Source organism: Thamnophis sirtalis, unplaced genomic scaffold, assembly GCF_051295495.1.
Source record: "Thamnophis sirtalis isolate CommonGarterSnake01/CBP01778 unplaced genomic scaffold, rThaSir2_p1.2 scaffold_7, whole genome shotgun sequence".
NCBI classification, from domain to species: domain Eukaryota; kingdom Metazoa; phylum Chordata; class Lepidosauria; order Squamata; family Natricidae; genus Thamnophis; species Thamnophis sirtalis.
Window position 1 is genome coordinate 59,711,256 of NW_028261387.1, and position 21,739 is coordinate 59,732,994.

The 21,739-nt window shown below is 38.8% G+C and overlaps 2 protein-coding genes across 3 annotated transcripts; one reads left to right on the forward strand and one right to left on the reverse strand.

Moving 5' to 3' along the window:
* Positions 1–1,505: 1,505 nt before the first annotated feature.
* Positions 1,506–15,836, reverse strand: AP4B1 (adaptor related protein complex 4 subunit beta 1). Of its 2 annotated transcripts, none has more exons than XM_014055690.2 (11): positions 15,540–15,836; positions 13,689–13,845; positions 12,212–12,436; positions 11,705–11,835; positions 11,033–11,180; positions 9,481–9,977; positions 7,841–7,924; positions 6,438–6,541; positions 5,460–5,667; positions 4,457–4,741; positions 1,506–2,399 (listed from the first exon to the last, which is right to left on the reverse strand). In XM_014055690.2, the coding sequence occupies exons 2-11, from the start codon at positions 13,799–13,801 to the stop codon at positions 1,972–1,974; spliced, it is 2,223 nt and encodes a 740-aa protein (XP_013911165.2). In that variant the 5' UTR covers positions 13,802–13,845; positions 15,540–15,836; the 3' UTR covers positions 1,506–1,971. The 2 variants fall into 2 exon arrangements, with proteins under 2 accessions (XP_013911165.2, XP_013911166.2); XM_014055691.2 differs by lacking the exon at positions 15,540–15,836 and adding an exon at positions 15,045–15,379.
* Positions 15,837–15,954: 118 nt separating this feature from the next.
* DCLRE1B (DNA cross-link repair 1B) lies at positions 15,955–20,845 on the forward strand. The gene is made up of 5 exons (XM_014054051.2): positions 15,955–16,178; positions 17,433–17,632; positions 17,833–17,998; positions 18,656–18,838; positions 19,246–20,845. The coding sequence occupies exons 2-5, from the start codon at positions 17,444–17,446 to the stop codon at positions 20,373–20,375; spliced, it is 1,668 nt and encodes a 555-aa protein (XP_013909526.2). The 5' UTR covers positions 15,955–16,178; positions 17,433–17,443; the 3' UTR covers positions 20,376–20,845.
* Positions 20,846–21,739: the final 894 nt, after the last annotated feature.

Consider the following 21,739-nt stretch of genomic DNA (forward strand, 5'->3'; position numbering starts at 1 on the left):
ATATCAAATTTCTACACCCAATGAAACTATTTTAGATGCATACAAAATATTGACTACCATTATGAGTTGGAGAACCATGGAAAAGGACTGTGCTCCTTTGTGTATGAGTGACATGAATGTTTTATTTTGTTCTACATGTTGACTTAAAACCTGAAATATTTTTGCTGGGGATTTTACTAGAAAATTATAGTAAAGAAAATGTATGTTTGATTATTCATGCTATAACAACAGCTATGATTGTATTTGCACAAAATTGGAAAAGTGAAGAGATCCCTACAGAGGAGAATGTAATTAGGAAAATATTAGAATGTGCAGAAATGAACAGATTGACACTGGCTATCAAAGAGAAAGAACAAACTGATTATTATACAATTTAGGATTGTTCTATTTAAAACAGGTGGCCATGTGGGTTTAATCTATATAAATAAAAATGTAATGGTTGTTTGTTCAAAATCGCTAAGCTCCTAAAGTTCTTCACCGATTGCTTTGAAATTTTGACACAACGTTGCAGTCGAATACACAAATGTTTTTATATACGTATATTATATAGATGTCACACCTGTGACAAGTAAAGGCATGATTTTTTGGAAAAACATGCTTTTTTGAAAACCAGCACCATCTGGTGGATGTAAAAGCAACACACGCTATGCTAAATATTTCATGATTCCATTTCGATGTTTCCAATTGCATTGTTATATTGAATTTTCATAGATTTTGATTTATTTCCACTTTGATTTAATTATTTCGTGTGACATTGCGTTGGAATTGAGCTGTGTCGCTTACCATAGCGTTCATTTAGTGAGTATAGTATATTCGGAACAGTTCAGCCTCTCTCCAGCTTCGTCCCAACTTCATATGTGTGGCTGGGCTGTGGCTGCACCCTTTCCCCTTTCCGCCCCTCCTCTGACGAGCTTCGGCCATTTCTGCCAAGGGTGACGAACCCTTTCGCCCCCCTCCCTCTCCCTTCCCTCCCGCCAGGACTTTGCTATCTGCGGCGGGGCACCACCTGCACCATCCCTCAGCCACCTTCCCCTGCCCTTAAGCTGGCCTACCCCCGACCAGCCCAGCGGAGCTCCAGAGGAGGCGGAGCATCTCTTTAGCCCGGCCGGCCACACGCTCTCCACTTCCCTCGCCAAGGCAGCTCCAACGGGGCAGCGGCGGTGGTGCCAGCCTGAGGTGCAGCGGAGCTGGGGTGGCCCCTGGGTGCCCCGTGAGGTGGCACACCGAGTACTTCTCCTCCTCACAGATCCTGGACATCTCACTCTCCCAGGCCACTGACTTGGCCTGGGAGAGGCCAAGCTCCTCGAAGAGATGCTCAACAACTTCTATGAGACCGACAGCCCCAGCGCTGTCTCCCCCAACCAGCCTCGCCCGGCCCAGCAGCCCCAAGTCCTGACCAATGGCAGCACCCACCTGCCGCCCCACTATTCCCAGACTGGGCCACAGCAACGTGTGGCCGGGTACAGCTAGTAAATAAATAAATTTGAAATTAAACAGAAACAAAATTATAATTGCAAATGTTTTAATTTGCAATTTACTCATATACTCATATTGTGGCAAAGAAATTTGTACTTGTTTTAGGAAAAGATACACAAAACATTTTTTTCCATACACGGCTGTCAGAAGTTAGAGGGAATATTGGTAAGTGACATCTTCCAGACACACAAATGCTCCTTAATTTACCATCACCTTCAATTCTCAGCTCTGCCATTTTAATTTTAATTCTGTAGATAAATGCAAAGTTCCCCTTTGTTTGTCCATAGACATGTTCTTCATATTTGGCCTTTTGAGGGTGATTGGTTTCTCTCCATATTTTTCTAAACACAAAGTTTTCATTTGCCTTAAAAGTTATTCTGTAGAAAGCCTTTACAGACAACTTGTAAGACCTACAGCTTCATCTAAAGAATACAATAAATAAACTGTATACAAACTCTTCCTGGTTATGATCAACCCCATAAATTAGAAAAAAAATCAGGATGTCAGGCCTGCCACTGTCTCTAGAACTGTCTTCAAGAGCGCAACAAATGCCTGCAGGGCTTCCAGCTTGTTTTCAGTCTGCTTCACTAACATCTGCATCTCTGCACTTTCAGTCTCCAGCTGCAACTCAGTTAGGAAAAGGCAGCCTGTGTCATCCTGTGCCCCTAGGTAGACTTTCCATGACTGTGAACCAGGCTTGCTCATTGCAATAGTCTGAATATGGACCATCTGCAGGGCAGCCTGCAAAGTCTCTGGCTGCATGGATTCCTGCCAAGGAATGGCTTGCTGGCAGCCAACAGCCAGGTTTAGCCATGTCCTCTCAAACTGCTCTGCAGTCAGACATAGACTAGATATTAAGGTAAGGCTATTGGAACTGGCATTCATAACAGGGTCCTTCTCCTCCTTTTCCAACATCAGCGGCACTGAAAAAGAAAGAAAGACCATAATATTTACTTATTATTTATTACATACATTTGTGTACCATCAAATTATCTGACTTACAGAGGTTTGCAGCAATAACTTTTGTTAAAACATACTAAACTCATCCTTCTAATCCTCTGTATAAAATACATGGTACTTTAAAATCAAAATTATAAGCATAAAATTATGTGTTAAAAGAGCAGCGGTGGTGTAGTGGTTAGAGTGCAGTACTGCAGGCTATTTCTGCTGATCCAGCTGCCAGCAATTTGGCAAATCCAATCTCACCATCTTCAAGGTTGACTCATTCTTCCATCCTTCCAAGGTCGGTAAAATGGAGACCCAGATTGTTGGGGGCAATGTGCTGGCTCTGTAAAACCGCTTAAAGAGGGCTATAAAGCACTAAGAAGTGGTATATAAGTAAGTGCTATTGCTATAAAAACAGGCCAGATCCACCATTAGTTTCTAAAGATTATTTGGAAGACTCTCTGTTCGGCAGCCAGCCCACAACCATAAAGCGCACTCCTAGAGCGGCCACTGATGGAAGACTCGGCAGCGGCGTTTTGGAGTTTGGAAGCTGGAGAAGCAGTTATGCTCGGAGCATGGCGGTGCCAGCGCCCTGGCCCTGCAAGGAGAGCTGGGCCAGGGCATGGTGAGGCTGGGAGGTATGCTTGCTGGGGGCGGAACAGGCACTCGCGTAACTCCCTTCTCCAGCCGGGCAGAGTTCCATGCAATGACCTAGTGGTATCCCTAATGTGCCAAGCCACGGGAGCTTGGGTGGGGGGCAGAGCACCACATGCCTTGACCCCTTTAGTCAGTGAATGGCACTCTGCCCGGCTGGAGAGGGGATTTGCCGGGCGGTTGCTCGTAAGTGTGGTCACCACATGGCTGCTTCGCCCCTGAGGCTGTGCCCGGCTCTTCGGGAGCCAGTTTGGAAGGGAGCAGCTGCCCGGCAACCCCAAAACAATAAGCCCTCCCCCTATAATAAGCCCGAGGCCATATTTTGTGGGGCAAAAGAAAATAAGACCCTGTCTTATTTTCGGGGAAACATGGTAGTCCTTGACTTCCAACCACAATGCAGACTGAAATTACCATCATGAATCATTGTGGTCCTAAATCAAGCGGAACCCGGTTTTACAACAATTTTTGCAATGGTCATTAAGTAAATAACATAGCTGTTAAGCAAATCCTGCTTCTCTAATATATGTTATTTGGTGGAAAGCTGTAAAATGGTTGTAAATCTTGTTCACGTGATTGCAGGATACTGCAATCAGTTGTAAATGCAAGCTGGTTGCCAAGCACTTGAATTGTGATCATATGACTGTGGGGATATGATGGATCCCTAAATACCATAAGGGTGTCTAGTCCAAGGACTGTAATTACCACAACAGCCATAGCTGAGTAAAAGCTCTACTGGCCATGGTCTTGACTTGCTCTCTAATGCAGGAGAACCCTAATTCAAGGACATGTCCCTCCAGAGGAAAGGCAATTTTGTCAAATCCAGTGCTTCACAACTTATAGAAACTGAAAAAGGATCTCTATTGCATCTCTTGAACTGAACAATATCATCATATGATGATGTCTCACCTCAAGCTTAAAGATGAATCAGTTTCATATACTTGTTAAATAATATGAGAGAGAGAGAGCTAAGTTTTGTGGAACTTCGCAGTGGAGAAAGTACTATTAACAATATAAGCTGTTAATAGTATTACTATATGCTGTTATTAGCATGAACATGAACATTACAATAAAAAACTTAGTATCACCTACGAAGCGAAGAATAACTTGTCAATCCGATGTCCGAAAGGTGCTTCTTTCAAGAGGCTGACTGGAGCTGAAGAAGTTTCTTAGATGAGAAGCGAAACATCTTCAAAGGAAAATCAGAAAGTCCAGTTGCCTCTTGAAAAAAGCACCTTTGGGACAAACCATGGATGACTGAGAATTTCCAAAGACTAATATCTAAAAGTAATGTTTTTTTCAATGAGTACTCTGGCTATCCTTATTAGGATAAGTGAGCCCAGGAAGACTAGGAAAGTAACTAAAATCTACGTATGTTTCTTACCTTTGCCTTCTCTTTTGGAATCATCTGTGCTGGGATCTGCACAGTGGAGATCAACTACTCGACCAGCTGTCATAGCTGCCCATTGATCTTTGCCATAGATGGGCACCAAGGAATTAAAGTCATGGACCCATCCGTTAATGGAACTTTCGGTCTGCTCTTCTAAAAGGCGGAGAGAACGATCCGATGTTGGACTGCACAGAATTCCTTTCGTTTCTTCCACCCCAGCTTGTAATAGACGATAGTAAAATAAGGCACGGTCCCGAACTGCCATGTCTTTTTCCTCCTCTGGATCACAGGCACAAACATTTGGCAACAACAACAAAAAAAATAAGCAATTACTTCACTTGGCTTTTAGTGATGTAGTTCCAAGAGGTTTTTCCCAATCCTTCCCTTTTTACTTCAGAACCTGTTATGCAGAGTGAAATCGGCCCAGTTCAGCCAAACCAGTAGGGATAATTGTCCTTGTTCTGAGAATCAGTAGTAAAAAAAAAAAACTTCAGAGGATCGTGTGTCTGAATGTCCCCCCCCCCCCACACACACACTTTTTAAAGCATTTTTTTTTCCTGCCAGTTCGGGCAAATAGGCAAGAAAAAAATGCTTTAAAAAGAGAAAAAAAAAGAGCTTCCGATGATCGTGTGGCTCAGGGTCTTATTACAGGGTCTTATTTTTGGGGAAACACGGTAGTTACTGTAGAACAGCACACACAAATACAGGTCTTATTTTCTTTTGACCCCCAAAATAAGCACTTGGACTTATTTTCAGGGAGGTCTTGTTATTTTTGAGGTGCAGGAGACGGTGTGCATGGTCACCTCATGGTTGCTGCTGTGTTGCAATATTTTTGGGAAGGGCTTATTTTCGGGAGAGGGCTCATTTTAGTGCATGTGCTCAAAAACCCGTTTGGGCTTATTATCTGGGGAGGTCTTATTTTCGGGGAAACAGGACATAACTGTTGTCTTTCATCTAATTCACGCTATAGCAACCGCCATAGAAGTAACAGACTTACCAATGCAATAATAAAGTAATCGACCCAGAGTATCCTGACATTCAGCAGGACGTGCTATGAAGAGCCGGGCCACAGCCGTCAGTAGTTCCAGCTTGACAACTGAGAATGGTTCCGATTTTACATTCTCCACAAAATCTTCTAATATATAAGGGGCATTGGGAACTCTTTCTCCATGCACACCCAGAAGCCAGATTAATGCTTGCTTTCCCTAAAAAAATTAAACCAAGGAAACATTTGGCATTCAGTACTGTTGAGAATACTTCACATACCGAACCTCCATGTTAAGACTATTACAGGTAGCCCTTGACTTACAACAGTTCATTTAGTGACCGTTCAAAGTTACAATGGCACTGGAAAAATGACTTATGACCATTCTTCAATTACAATTTTTGAAGCATGCCTATGATCATATAATTAAAAATCAGATTCTTGGCAACTGAATTGGCAACATATTTATGACAGTCGCTGTGTCCCAAAGTCATGTGATCACCTTTTGCAACCTTCAGACAAGCAAAGCCAATGGGGAAGCGAGATTCACTGAACAACCAGGTTACTAACCTACCAATTGCAGTATTTCACTTAACAACTGATAAGGAAGGTTGTGAAATGGGGCAAAACTCACTTAACAAATGTCTTATTTAATAACAGAAATTTTGGGCTCAGTTGTGGTTTTAAGTTGAGAACTACCTGTATTTGATTTTATGACTGCTTACGCTAAAAACTCACTTATATATAGTAAATATATATATATATATTTTTACTTTCAGCCTCAATTTTAGATTTCATCAACAGAATAGAGGAGAGGCAGATACAATTATGAAATGAATTATAGTACAGGTAGAGGCAGTACCTCCAGCTGTACTATACCAGAAATGAGGGTTTCATACAGAACTCTAGATCACAAGGTGCATTTTTTGCTTCTGGAATTGGACTCAAGGGTTTTGAGTCATCTGCATTACAAAAAGCATCCTTTGTTACCTCACTGTCCTGGATGATCTCTTCACAGCCAGACAAAGACTGGGCCACACACTCTATACACTGTGGACACAACCATACCAGATCTCGGAACACCTGTACTACCGCTGTAGGGAAATAGATAACAATATATTTATATATAACACTCTTTGGTCAAAGTGATAACATCTTAACACCATTAAAACCCGAGTGGAGTAAGCTTCACATTAAGGAGTGGCTAAAATAGAATTTGCAGCTAATAAAATTAAAATGCAATAAAATTCTAGCAAAATGCATTTTCACTATTTACCTAAAATACAATAAAATGTTAGACCTGCTTGGAAGGAAGACCCATGATTAGGGTGCTGCCACTAAAAAGGCTATGTCTGATTCCCTGACCCTCCCAGAAGCAAAACAGTGATTGAGGAGATGGCATAGCTGATAGAGAGGATTGTGTACAAGGAAAAAGGTCTCCCAATATTCTAAGTTATGTGAAGTTCTATGGAGAATTATAAGTGATACCAATATCCTGAATTGCTTTCAGAGTTGAAATGGAAGCCCATGGTACTTTAAAACAGGTTAGCATGGGGGGGAGGGGGAATGACAGGTTACACCTTTGCAGCACTGCTAGTTAAGAACACCTTTCTAGGCAGACTCTAGAAAATAAATACCAGGAACCTAATCTGGATGGGACTAAGGCATACGATCTGGGGTCAGATCTGTCCAAGAATGAATAGCTAGATATGTAAAACACTCTTAGCACTGAGTAATCACTTGGTCATCCAGGAACTATGACAAATTGATGAAACTCCCAAAGATGCAAAGATTGTTTTTCTCATTCATACTGAGCAACATTGATTAAGTTTCTCTTACCAATTCAGAGTTGTCAAGGGGGGGAAAAATGGAGTCAAAGTGAGTAACGTTACTTTAAAAAAATCTTAAAAGCTTCAGTGGTTAAAAAGGGAATATGGTACCTGATATATTAGTATCCCACATGATTTGGGGCAGTGTCTCAAGTAAAGAAATGAAAGATTTATGTCATTTAAACACAGCAATAATTATGGGACTGTGCTTTTCAGATTTAAAGACAAAAAAAGATGATTTGGAATAGCTGTCAGTGTCCTTGCCACACTTGTTGAAGTTCCTTAATTAAGAAAATGATAAGAGCGTTCCACACCCACTGAAAAGGACCTGTTACATCTTGTCCTCATTACAAATTATTTATTTCCTTGGCCTCTATGTGAACCAGGAAAATAGGCAGTTTCTTTAAAGAGGCACCAATTGGTACCATATATTTACCCCTACTCATTTGGAAGCAACTTTTGGATTTCTTCTAAATTTAGAAGAAAGTATGTCACATCTGATCAAACAGGCTAAATCTTGCAACGGTGAAAATCAAATATAAACCAGAAAATCCGGAATAATACCTGATGTTATATGTTCTTGCTTCAGTTCAAGGAGTTCTGTTAGAATCCTCACACATTGTTCTGAGTAGGTTCTTGCAATATTTCCTAAAAAATAACAATAGCAAAACAACAAGAAAATATTACACATATGACCCAAAGTTCTCAAGATTGCTTAATAATTCCTTAACCTGGAAGGACTGATCCAGCAACACAGAGATATTAGTAGTTCTCAGTACAGAAATGCAAAATAGGACAAAATGGAACAGTTTGGTAAACAGTAATATTATACATGAGAAAATTCTAGCCAGGCTATTGGACCACTTAAGGAAGGGAACTTTGATTTCTCAGTTTCTAGTCCAGGACCTTAATCACTACATCAAACTACAATAAGGCAAACAATATTAGGTGATTAATATTTAGGAAATAAGGCAAACAACATACATCTTGATATGCATTTTTCAATACAGTAATAGCTCTATTAAGATTTCTTAAATTTTGGAGTCATTTGATATGAAATAAAGACTAAAGCTGCCATGCTCTTTAAATTTTCAGACTATAAGACGCATCCCCCTTCCCCCAAAAAAGCGGGTGGAAATGTCTGTGTGTCTTATAGAACGAATACAGGCTCGTTTTTGGCCTCCCTGGAGTCCAGAAGCACTCTGCAGGCCAAAACCGGGCTCATTTTTGGCCTGCGTGGTTCACATTTTCAGCCTCCCCGACACATGGGATGCAAAATGGGATGCAAAATGGGATGCAAAATGGGATGCGCTGAGGCAAAAAACTATTTTTTTCTTGTTTTCCTCCTCTAAACCTAGGTGTGCCTTATGGTCCGGTACATCTTATAGTCCGAAAAATATGGTACTTTTGAGCAAACATACTTTCTTGGTTATTATGAGTGTAGTAACCTGTGTTTTCAGAAATATCTTAGCTGGCAGGGATCATAGCAAACATATTCAAAAGACTGCACTAACTTAGAATTGCTTCATTTTCTAGTTTGACTACACTTTGCTTCTGTCAGCCTCTACTTTGCTGCTGCTTCGGCTGCCATTGAAACGGGGAGGGAGGGCATGGTATTTGGGAGGGGTTTACTAATTGTGCTGGAGGAAGATTCTGGAGTTCTGCTGCCTGTCGGATTGCGCATGCGGAGGAGGTTCCCGCCAAGGCCAACGGCACCGACATTCCATCTTGGTGATGCCTTTCGAAGTTATCTCACACCTGACACTTAGGAGAATTATGATTGGACTGTAACTGGGATGCCAAGGGGTGGGGAATGGGTTATTATATATATCATTCGCTTTCGCGCCTAAAAAATCAGTCTTTGCTTTGCTATGCTTCTATTCATTTATAATTAGTAAAAGTACACTTGATTTCTATCAATGGACTCTCGTGGTTTTCTTTCCTAATTATTCAATGAAGAGGTGCTGACAGTTTCTGTCTTTGAAGCATATTTTTTGTTTTGGAGAAGACTTTCCTACCCACACCTATAAAGACAGTCATATCCTTTTCTACCCAAAAGAAATGCTAACAGATGCAGAATTTGCAATATAATTGCAGAGGAGAGGAGTGCTGTTTTATATTTTGTTTACATAGACATTACAACATTGGTGTACATTTATTTGCATGCTGGAGGTCTTGCATTAGAATCCTAGCAGTCCACTTACCTATGGCAAACATTGCTGCCCGGGCAAGCTCTGCTGACACATCAGTGCAGTAGTCTCTCAATTCCTCCAATATAGGCTGAACATTTTCATCATTCACCAATTTGCACAGCACTTCCATTTTCTGGCACTTGATATAATGTGGTTCCGAGTAAGAACAGAAGAACTTCTTATATTGGCTACTGAAATGGCCAGGAAGGCTGTCTATTATCTGCCGTACATGACACAAAGCAGTGAAGCAGAGTTCTCTACTCCCAGATGTGCATGCTGTTAGGAGTGGACCTTTAACTCTTACAAGCACATCTGCCTGGACATGCGGGAATTCTCTAGCCAGCACCAAGAAGAGTTTTGTGGCAGACATCACGACACTGGAACTGCTGTTTTTAAGGTATCCATCAAGTAAATTCAGGATATCAAAAAGCTCTTCTTCACAGTGGGGTTTATATCGCAGCAGAAAAGTCAACACCTCACTCTGCCCCCACTGATCCAGATCTGGCATCCTGCAAAGAGGGAAAAATAAACCCAAATGGTGAAGTAGGGAAGCTATAGCTTCTCTCTCCCAACCTGCAGGCCACTTTTCCCATTATTTCATCAGTATTACACTTAAATATATGAATCAATAAGATGAGGATATGACCAAATACTACTAAACTATATACTTCAAGTACATTTTTTCTTAGCCCTCGACTTACAGAGATTTCAACATTTTAAAGAATAATACAAATATATATTTGAATGACAGATCATCCCCCCTAAGCATAAAAGGTGGCAGAAACCCAACCCACAGGCTTGTTATTGTGGGGAAGAAAGGAGGCAGGAACATGGAGTGCATTAACATTCTCAAACAGATACATAGATTTTTGTCATCTGTTTGATTGTGTCCAATAGATATAAATAAAAAATAGGATAAAATGTATTAATAACAATAATATAATATCTGCTATGTATGCCTCTAAAAATCAGATAAGCAATCATATATTATCTATGAGCACTGGGTTTACAAGCTGACCAGTTATTTTATTTAAACTGTATATAATCGCATAGGGTATTTTATATTAATACTCAAATGCTTTAAAGCCAGAACTAGGAAACAATTCTTCAGAAGAAGTAATTATTTCAGCTGCCACTATGTAAAAATAAAAGACCTTGGACAATGTTACATCACATTATGTGAAGGTCTTTTCAATGGTGGGTTCCAGGTCAGGCACTTCCTGCTGAGAGAAGTTGCCTTCTTGTTAGTAGGTTATTTCTGGTCAAGGAGCTGTTCTGTCAATCTCTTGAAAAAAGACTTAACTATTCTGGTATTCTCCCACAAAAGTATTTTTGATTAATTCATGGTGTATTTTAATTAAATGTTTGTTTTTATTTTTTATTATTGTTGTTAGCTGCAATGATTGCCTTTTTGGCAGAAAGGTTATAGGTTATAAATGCAATAAATTAATACAGAAAATATTAGCATTAATTTGATACGCATATGGTTTTCACAATTCAAAACACAAAGGGCAGTGGAGAGCGATACCTCTAGTTTACTCAAGAATTTTGGAGGGGAATATACCTGTTAAGAAGATGGTGGGCAATGGGTTTGTTGATGACAACTCCTCCTTCATGTGCCAGAATTTCCTCAAGAGCCCTCAGACAATTTACCACTACAATAGGATCCTGATCTCGAAGCAAACTATATAACTCATTAATTAATGCACCATCTGCAGAAAGCACGACAGAAAGGAAGTCAGAAATATTTCCCCCTTCATCTGCAACAAAATGCTGCTTTTAACAGGATGTATACAAACATAAACAATTATTATTTAATGAAAGCAATCCGGATGTTGTTCACTCTGTTGTTGTTTAAAAGATCTAGGTCTTCACCCAGGCCTTTGGTGAGGAAGAATGAGACCCCTCACTTCACTTAGTGCCTTCTTTTATCTTTATTTTATTGATTTATTGTTGGTTGATTTATATGATTGTTGTAAGGAACCTAGAATTTCAGGCAAGTTTCCAAATAATAAATACGAGATTGCTGAGAAGAATTTCTAGCAAATTATGGGGCAAGGTAAGAATGTGCCTTCTGTGAAGGGGAGATCCCCGCTCCCTACACACAGAGTAAAACTGTTACAACATTCATGGCCAACTTTCTCTTTATAACATCAAAACTATATGCCACATATTTATTCTAATATGAATGAAGAGGCGGAATTGAAAAGAGAATGGAAAAAATATGTTTATTTACCCACTTCACAGTCTCCTTGAAGTTTCTGCATCTTTGCACATCCAAGAACAGCTACTCTCCTTACATAAGAAGCTTTGTCTCGCAGACCATTCAGGATTGGCTGCTGAATATATTCTTGTATGCCAGGCATCCTAGGAACATTGTAGGCTATCAATCTATAAATTCTCATAAAACACTAAATGGATGCCGTCAATAATTCCAATTAAATATTACTAAATATCTGCACTAGGTTCCATAGGTATGATAGCAAAATAACAATCTACATAATTCAAGGGAAAGTCAACCTTGGCCAGCAAAATCGAAAGCTCCTCAAATGTGTCCCGGAACTAGAAGGAAAGTGCTATTTGTAGTGATGTCTTACTGATAAGAGTTAGATTCAAGAAAAAAGAACTGAAAGCTTATAGTTGAGGTCATGAGTTTTTCAACAATAACTCCTGTATTTGAGTGTATACCCTTGTCTAATACGAGATGACTGTGAAGGTCAAAGTAAGCAGTACATTTTCTTACCTCAGACTGCACATGCTGCGCAGGGCCAGACCTCTAACCATAGGGTTGGGGTCTGAACAGTCTTTGCACAGAGTATTGATAGCTAAAAGAGCTAGATCAGGCTTCAAAGGAGCATATGTACACATATACAAGTACACTAGCTTCTTTTGGACAATGTCTATGGTAGCACTAGCTTTAACCATCTCCATAAAAACACTGGATACATCTACACCTTGGGTCATATGCCTGCAAGAAAAAGATAAAAAAAATGTAGATACAGCAACAGAGATTTCATACCGGTATTAATCTACTCGAAAACTCAAAATATTATATAACTTAGTAATTATTATAGTCAATGCATAAGTCATAACAAGTTGTCACCCAGAATGTGTGTATATACCTGTGCTAATACATTCTAAGTTTTATTTGTACCCCATCTCATTGCAGTAGGTTAACTGTAAACAGTGTCAAATTAAGCCCTACACCACAAAATCTAAATTCTTCATCTGGAGCATTTTATGCTTACTTTTGACTACATATTACATACTTGGCATACTTTATTTCACTGTGATCCTCCACTTTCCAAAGTATCAGAAAAGATAAATCAATAAATATGAACTATAAATGTGTCAATTTATATACATTCTTAAGCCTAGCTATTCAACACCAGGTCAAATAAGAACATTTCAACAGTTCTCTTAGAAAGCATTTATTAGCTGCAGTTTTGATAGAAGAATGTAAGAAGAGAATTCACAATTAAACTATTGCATACTGATAATAATATGATGTTTACATAATACTTTTTATGCTTTGAAATATATTAACAACAATTAATAAAATTTGACAAACTAGAAGAAAGGTTAAATAGAATTTTCAATTAATGAGAGCATGTTTCAATATCTATGGATATTATTTCTTTGACTTGTTTAAGGGTAGCAGAAAGTTTTTTTTTTAAATCACAGTTGCAAAAATGAAAATTATATATGAATTTTCATCTATAGATTATAAGATTACATTATTTTATTTATAATTGGGTAAGATCGACAGCACTAGTGTTTTGCACTCTAATGTTTTTGCACTCTTGAAAACTAAACTTAACCTCCTGAGATGTACCAGAATGTTCTCAAAAGGATTGCAAAATGAAATTCAAAAATATGATAACAAAAGAATATTCTTGTCAATGGTTTTCTTATATACAATTAGAGAAAGGTTTATAGTGGATAAAATGAATTATGGTTTTGAACAAAGTAAAACTGAGTTTAAAATAGAATGATGTACTAATAATGAACATATTATTGTTAAAATGAATAAACATTATATATTTGCATTATTTATTACTTTTAAACTTTCCTGATAGTTAATTTTGTTTTAATATTATATAAACAACTATCTAAAACAATTTTTGCATGTATGAATTAAAAAACTTCCAGGATTTCAGAAGACCAATTATAATTGACAAAATGCAAGAAAACTGTGGCATAAGCATCTCAGCACAGACCTGATCACTCGTTGGATAACATTTCTATAGCGAAGATGGTCAGTTTGCACATGAGGGTTGGACAGGGCTCTCTTCAGCTCCTTCACTGTATCCTCTGAACCAAGGTACGGCATTGTTGAGATTTTAAACCCCTTGGCAGTTCTGATTGTTGAAGAACCTAGGATAGCAGTCACAAAGGGCAGATACAGTCATATAAACAAAACTGAGCATATAATTTGTATTCCATTCTGCTCCTTTAAATCTCTTGTCTTTTATCTTTTCTTAGAAGAGAGATTTTTATTGATTTGTATCCTGCCTTTGTTATGTTTACAAATAACTCATGGTGGTGAACATACTCAACACACTTTCCTGCTCCCATTCTCCCCACAAAAACAACAACCCTATGAGGTTGATTGGGCTTAGAGTGACAGGCCCAAAGTCACCCAGCTGGGTGAATGACTTAGACATTTCATGGCTAAGGTGGAACTTTTAACTCACAACCACCTGCTTTCCAGTCTGGCGCCTTAACCGATTAGACCAAACTGGCTCTCATTTGACAGCAACAAGCATGGCATTTTAGCAAGCAGCAAGTTGACAAGACTCTGTTTCAAGGAACTTACAGCAAATAAAATACAGTAAATATAAAAGATATAATAGAAAGGCAAGAAAACAATAAGACAAGAATAGCAAATAACAAATACCGGTAACTAATTTACACTTGGTTTATAAATAGTAGCTATGCTAGACTTTATTGTACAATAAAATATATAAGCAAAAGCAAACTAACAAATTATCACTTTTTGGTGAATCACTTTTCATCAGATGAATAGTTCTAAGAGATATTAAATCCATAGGTAGATGATACATCACAGATAGTTCTCAACTACAACTAGTACAACTATTTATTTATTGCCTGATCAAAGTTACAACAGCACTGAAAAAAGTGATTTACAACTGGTCCTTGCATTTATGACTCTAGCAGCATCCCCACAGTCCCTTGAACAAAATTTGGGCCCTTGACAACATGTACTGTAAGCTGTTAAATTCTAAGAACACTTCATGACACAAGATACTGCTAGGTAGGTACAAAGGGAGAGAGGGAGGGAGGATAGATGGCTAAAAATTTAAAGTTATCTGCCAAGACAAAAATGAGGGTTGAACTGTATAATGAACAAAGTCATTGTATACCATTATTGGTATGAAACTACAATTATTTATAAATATTTTAGACCTCCATTTATGATTTGTTTATAAGGATAGCCACCAATGCTTTGGCCTGACAGAGAGCAGAAACCAAAGCATTACAACTTCTTTATAATCAGGCAGCTAGAGAATAAATGGAGTGAATGCACTCGAAAGTTCAATTTTGCTATTTACCTCCTTCTTGGAAGGGAATCAAGTTCTCGGAAATACGAGCTCTAAGTGGAGGAAGACAATCCTCATGAAAATCTTTTAAAAACCGTAATACAATTTTTCGTTCCTCAAATTAAATGACAACTGGCAATAAAATGCCCGGCAATTTATTTGTTTGGCAGTCACATAAAGGTTTACATTATCTTCATCGTAAAACATTTCCGGGATTTTTAGCTTTATATCCCGGTGCAGGTAGGATCAGAAAGCAGAAGAAACTTCAGATGTTCTGCAGGATCCTAATATTCAATAGTAGCCCGAAATATCATCATATGAATTATTATGAATCTACTGCGGAGTACACGGGAAGGTTATCACGAACAGCCGCAACCTCGTTGTTGTTTTTTTACCTCCCCCCCGCCCCCGTCCCCGAAAGCGAAAACATCCGCTCCATTTTGTTCGCAATGCAAAAGAATCCTGGTTTACTCCCATGACAAAACACTACGCAGACTTTGCTGCTACCTTATGCTTGAAGAAGTAAAGGTTACTGTTGCCTAGTCACAGTTCCGCAAAAAAACCGGATTTGTCTGATTTCTTAGTTTCTGTCTCTATAACAGTCTTCTCAAGAAAAAAAAGAGGTGTTCAAGGTATCCTGGAAGTTTTGTTTTCTGACTATGGAATTACATATCCATCTCAATTTTTGCACGTCTATTTTCCGAGCAGCTTTAAAATGTATGGACTTCAACTGAGGAATTCTGGGAGCTGAAGTCCACACATCTTAAAGCTACCAAGAAACACCGGCCGAGAGCACACGACGGGAACCCTCGCGTTATGACTATACTGCGCATGAGCTTCCCGGCAGGTCGATAATGGGCATGCGCCTAGTGTCTTGGTTCGCTTTCTCAAGCCGGCGGCTTGACCAATTTTTTTTTCCTTCTCCTGGAAAGCACCGCGCATGCTCGTTTGTCCTGATGGCTTACGGGTGAGTGGGTGTTTGAATTCTTCCATTCGCTGGCGGGAAGAATTAGCAGTCCATGTGAAATATAGTTGAAAAGTGACAAGATCGAAAGAGATCTCTCATTACCCCGATTGGGACGCTTCCCGAACCATCCATTTCTGCTGCCTTCTCTTTCCTGTGCTACAAGCCTACGACAGACCACAGTAAGTTTTCTATTCTCTGCAAAATGATTTCGGGGAGGGACGAGGGTGAATTGGGCTCCCGAACAACTTCTTTGCCCACTGAATCATGAAACAGTAGTTGTAAAGTGCCGGACCGTTTTCTGCGCTGGACCACCTTCTCTAAATCTCTTTAACTGGAATGCTAAAATGTCATAAGATTTCGCTTTCACACGACATTTAGGTCATTTTTCATTAAAAAGAAGAACTTGGGGATTTCCTGGATTTCATTTCAAAGACTACTAATAATTCATAGAAGAAGAATGCTGTAGGGAGAAGTTTAGTTTAGTTTCGTTTCCTTTAAGATGAGCATTAGGTGATAGTGAGTTTCGGTGCCACCTTAGGCAGGAAGCCTGGGCCAGTCACCTTCTCTAGCTCTAGGAAGGAGACAAGGACCAACCACTTCTGAAAAACCTTGCCAAGAAAACTGCAGAACTATTTCAGACAGTTGTCTGGAGTTAAGTCTGACTTGAAGGCATATGCACACAAACAATGTTGCAGGGTCCACAGTTATTACATTGCATTCCAGTAAAGTAAAAGTAAAGATTCCCCTCGCACATGTGTGCTAGTCATTACTGACTCTAGGGGGCGGTGCTCATCTCCGTTACAAAGCCGAAGAGCAAGCGCTGTCTGAAGCCATCTCCGTGGTCATGTGGCAGCTGGCATGACTAAATGCTGAAGGCACACAAAACGCTTTTACCTTCCCACCAAAGGTGGTTCCTATTTTTCTACTTGCATTTTTATGTGCTTTCGAACTGCTAGGTTGGCAGAAGCTGGGACAAGTAACGGGAGTTCATGGGCCATTAGGGATTCGAACCACCAAACTGCCGACCTTTCTGATTGACAAGCTAAGCGTCTTAGCCACTGAGCCACCATGTCCCTTGCATTCCAGTAATAAACTACAAATAATTGTAGAGTTTATGTAACAATAGGCATCTGGAATAAGTGGGGAACATCTGGTATGTATTGCACAGATACAGCCCTTGTGTCAATCTGCAAATGTGTCATGAAACACAGTAATTGAAATCACAAGTGCTAAGTAAGTAAAACAGCATATTGTACTATATTGCTACATTACCTTAAGCTAAATAAAATTCTTGCTGCCGGTGGATATCATTTTGGATATCAGTATTCCCACATATCCCCTTTTTTATAAGTTTGGAATTTTATTGATACATGAGTTCATCTTAACTTTTCTGAGTTTTTTTTTTAAAATATTCAAATTCATTGTTTTTATAGGAGCTGAAGTAATGAATGGGACTCTGATTGCAGGCACACCCATTGCAGTAGATTTTTGGAATATCAGGAAAGCTAGACAGGCTCGCTTATTCTTTCTTTCTCATATGCACAGTGATCACACTGTGGGACTTTCCAGCACCTGGAACCAACCTGTTTATTGCTCACCTGTTACAGGTCAAATTCTACATCTCAGGCTGAAGGTACTTAAGTATATGTAATTGTTCTAATGTTTCTCTTAGCTTTTGTTCTCCTGGTGGTGCTGAAATACACATTCTGACAAACCTTTCTAGTGTTCATAATGCTGGAATATGTAGTTCAGTATATTTAGAAGACTATTCATTTTCTTATCTTTTTGACAAAGTCTCACATTGATTCTACTATGTCTTTGTTTGGATTCTAGGTAGCTAAGCAATTGATCCGCCCTTTGGAAGTGGGAGCTAGCCATGTTGTGGCTTTGGATGATATTGGCAAAGAGACCATGACAGTAACCTTGATAGATGCTAACCATTGCCCTGGATCTGTCATGTTCCTTTTTGAAGGGTACTTTGGTGTCATCCTCTACACAGGTATGAACTTCCTTGTTTTTTGAGAAAGGGGTAAAGTACATTTTAGATTGCAACTATGATTGCCCTTCCAATAGAAGAGAATATATGTTGCCAACTGTTGAACTATGAAGTCCTTGTTGTGCTCAAGCTTGGTAGTTTGCTTGTATAGCAGCTTGCTTCTGCTAGTGTCGGTGTAGCTGTGGTTTTATCCTTGATAGTTCCATGGAATCTACATGATTTCTCCTTGTAGTATAAGTTTGTCTGAATCATGACAATCATGTGTTCTCAGCTGCTTTTTTTGTTTTTTGCTCTGTGATGCTACCTGTAAAAGCAAGCTCTAAAAGTATGGCCTCTGGTTTCTTTAACAGCAGAATGATATGGTATAATGTCTGAGGTTCAGGCCTGGATGTAGAAGAAATTTTAAACCCACTTTGTATCAATACACATTCAGTAGTTAGCTGTAAACTATTACCAGTAATTTTGCAAGACTCAATGAAATATGAATTTCACATTGAAAAATGCTTTAGAAGATTGCTTCCTTATAAAGGAAGAAGGAAAATGCTTTAGTAAGATTGCTTCCTTGTAGAGTAACTAAAGATATTCATTCTTAATTAATTTGGGATTTTGCTTCCAGGAACATTTCCCCCTGACAGTCCCATTATATTTGTGCCTTACCAGGTGATTTTCGTTACGCTCCTAACATGCAGCAAGATCCAGTTCTAAGGAACTCAAAGCTTATCAATTGCCTCTATCTGGATAATACTAACTGTCGCCCTAATACTATCTTACCATCCCGGGAACAGGCCACTGAGCAAATTAAAAAGTTGATTAGGGACCATCCTGATCATCGGGTGAAGATTGGTAAGAAGTTCTAATTTTTCAGACCTAATTGAATGGAAAGAAGTCATGGAGCTTGTTAACTGATATGAGAACCCTTATGTTTAAGTGTGAAAATTGACCTCATCTATGTGGAAGATGGTGCATGTATGTATGTATGTGTGTGTGTGTGTGTGTGTATGTATGTATATATGTGTACACACACACATGCACACACACACACACTGGAAAAACACAGTTGTATAAGATTGCCTGGTGATTCTTTAGACACTGGAGAAGGACTCCACCAAGGGAAGGTGTAATGTTTCAGGTTTTTGAAGTCTTCCACTGCTAAGCCACAATTATTTCAATAGTTAAATACATTCCATTCTGAAGATTAATGTTAGGCCACCTGGCTTTTGAAATGCTAACAGGTATTTGTCATCTTTTAGGTACATATAGCTTGGGAAAGGAGTCACTTTTGGTGGAACTGGCCCAAGAATTTCATACATGGATTGTGGTGAGTCACCAGAAGTTGGAGCTTTTGCAGCTGTTGGAGATTGAGGATGTTTTCACTTCTGAAAAAGGAGCTGGATGGATTCATGCTGTGGATTTTTCAGAAATCTGCAAAGAAACAATAACCAACTGGAATCGGAGTCATCCAACCATAGCTATTCTCCCTACCAGCAGACCAGTGAAAATCAGTCACCCTAATATGCATGTTGTTCCTTATTCTGACCACTCATCTTTCCAAGAACTATTAGAATTTGTAGCTTGGCTAAAGCCCTGTTCCATTATTCCTGTAGTGAAGAATGATCTATGTCAAGTATATTTTCAACAATACTTGAGCTCTGAAAACTATTCACTTCTGGAATCTAAAATTCCAGAATCAGTTAAACAAGCCATGAAAAACAAGAAGAAAGAAAGGCCGATAAAACTACTCAAGTTGTCAATCTCTCACCATGCTCCAAGGGGAGTTTGCTTTGACTCTCCTGAAAAATGTACTGAACAGAATGAATATTTCCCTGAAACAGAAATTTCTGAGCAGTGCTGCCCAGAATCCACAAACGGAACTGTGCCTTATTCTAGACAAGAACAGTGTGCTCAGTTTCCACAGTGTGAAGAGAAACAGGAAGAAACAATAATAGAACCATCAAACCTTGAGAATGACAGAGTACTTACTATGGTAGAGTCAGAAAACATGTTTTCCACCAAACATCAGCTGAAAGACAATGCTGACAATGAATGTAAAACGTGTCACATAGCTGTAACATTAGCATGCACATGCACTTTCTCCAATGACAGAAAGGATACAATCTCAACACTAGAAAGAGTTCCTTCTTCCTGTGAGAAGAGTGACTGTCTTCCTCAACCAGCCATGGACAATGATGTCTTCTCAACAGCATCACAGACTGATCAAATTCACAGAGTGGCCAATCAACATGTTTTAAAAAACCTTTCTCGGGAATATGATTTATCTCCATTAAATAGCTCAAAGCGAAACTCCCTCAAAAACTTCGATTTGCAAGTAGAAAACTACATAAAAAGAAGAAGAGTATCAAGAAGCATAGAGTTAATATAAACTTGCATTCTGGACAAGAACTTACAGGAAAAAGCAAAATGTCTGATCAAGTGCCAAAAGAGGGTAGCTACAGAATAATAATCTGATTTTTCAAGTGAGGCATATCTGCGTCCTTCCCCCACCTGCTTCAGTTACTCATTAAAACAGATCCTGTTTGATAAGTAATTCATTTTGGTAAAAAATGAATCTTTAATATTAACAGCTTGTCTCTATTCCCTTTTTAGATTTTCTTCTATCTTTTGGGGATGCTTATTGATATTAATTTAGCTGATAGATCATAGATATATATATCTATAGATATATATGTTTGCTGGCATAATTGGGATTGTTTTTTTAACTGAGGGACAATCTGTCTTTTCATAAGTTATTCACTACTGATCTTTCCTGTGAATTTACAATATTCCTGAGAAAAGAATATGGTTTGTCAGGGATATATTTATATTTTTCCTAATAAAATTTTAAAATGAGAACTAATTATTTTCTTGGTTTTTTTTTAAAAAGGAAGCAAGCAGGAGACTTAATCAAGCTGACTACTTATGAAAAAACTGCCTCTGAATTAAAAGATTTATAATGCATTGGTGGTATTTAAATGTTAAATTAATGTTAAATTGCCAAGGTTTTACTGTAATTCATTTAAATTTAAAATATTTACTACTTTTGTTGATATTAATAGATTTTTTACTCTGATCCAATTTTTGATACCATATTTATAATTCAGTGTTTATATTATTTAATATAGGCTACATCCTGAATTTTATATTTTATATATTAGATACTAGTTATTTTACAAAAGTACTTAAACTCTTTTCTAAATTTTATTCATCTATTATCTGTACTTGTTTTCGACTGCATTAAATCAAATTGAAATTGAAAAAGTGTTTATCCATTTAATGAATATTTGTTAGGTCAGTGCTGACTTGTGCCAGTTTCCCAAATCTCTAGGTGTGCTTTTAAATATTAAAGCAACATATTAATTTGTACAATCTTATACTGTAGCTATAATAACTTCTCAGATGGTGCTGCCACCGGAGATAAAATATGATTTATTCGTACAGCAGGGGTGTCAAACTCGATTTCATTGTGGGCTGCACCAGGATTGTGTTTGACCTCAGGAGCTGGGGCGTGCGTGTCCAGCTCAACATCATTCATGTTGGGGGAACTTGTGGCAGCCCCAAGCACTTGCCAGTGAAAACGGGCTTCTGAACTCCCATTTTTAGCTGCGACAGCCTCCTGCAATCCTCTTTCAGTAAAAATGGACTTTGGGAGAGCCATACACGGTCCTCGCGAACTCCGTTTTTGGCTGCAATGGCCTCCTGCAACTGTCTGCTGGCAGAGTGGTACCGCGGGCCAGTCTTTCATCATTT

Excerpts from the sequence above, each read along its gene's own strand:
- AP4B1 (XM_014055690.2), bottom strand. The coding sequence starts at position 13,801 with ATGCCGTACCTTGGTTCAGAGGATACAGTGAAGGAGCTGAAGAGAGCC. Across the intron at positions 11,181-11,704 it reads TCAAGGAGACTGTGAAGTGG|ATGGTGCATTAATTAATGAG; the intron begins GTAAATAAACAT and ends TGCTTTCTGCAG. Across the intron at positions 5,668-6,437 it reads AGATCATCCAGGACAGTGAG|GGAAAGCAAGCATTAATCTG; the intron begins GTAACAAAGGAT and ends TAATTTTTTTAG.
- DCLRE1B (XM_014054051.2), top strand. The coding sequence starts at position 17,444 with ATGAATGGGACTCTGATTGCAGGCACACCCATTGCAGTAGATTTTTGG. Across the intron at positions 17,999-18,655 it reads TGGTGTCATCCTCTACACAG|GTGATTTTCGTTACGCTCCT; the intron begins GTATGAACTTCC and ends GTGCCTTACCAG. Across the intron at positions 18,839-19,245 it reads TGATCATCGGGTGAAGATTG|GTACATATAGCTTGGGAAAG; the intron begins GTAAGAAGTTCT and ends GTCATCTTTTAG.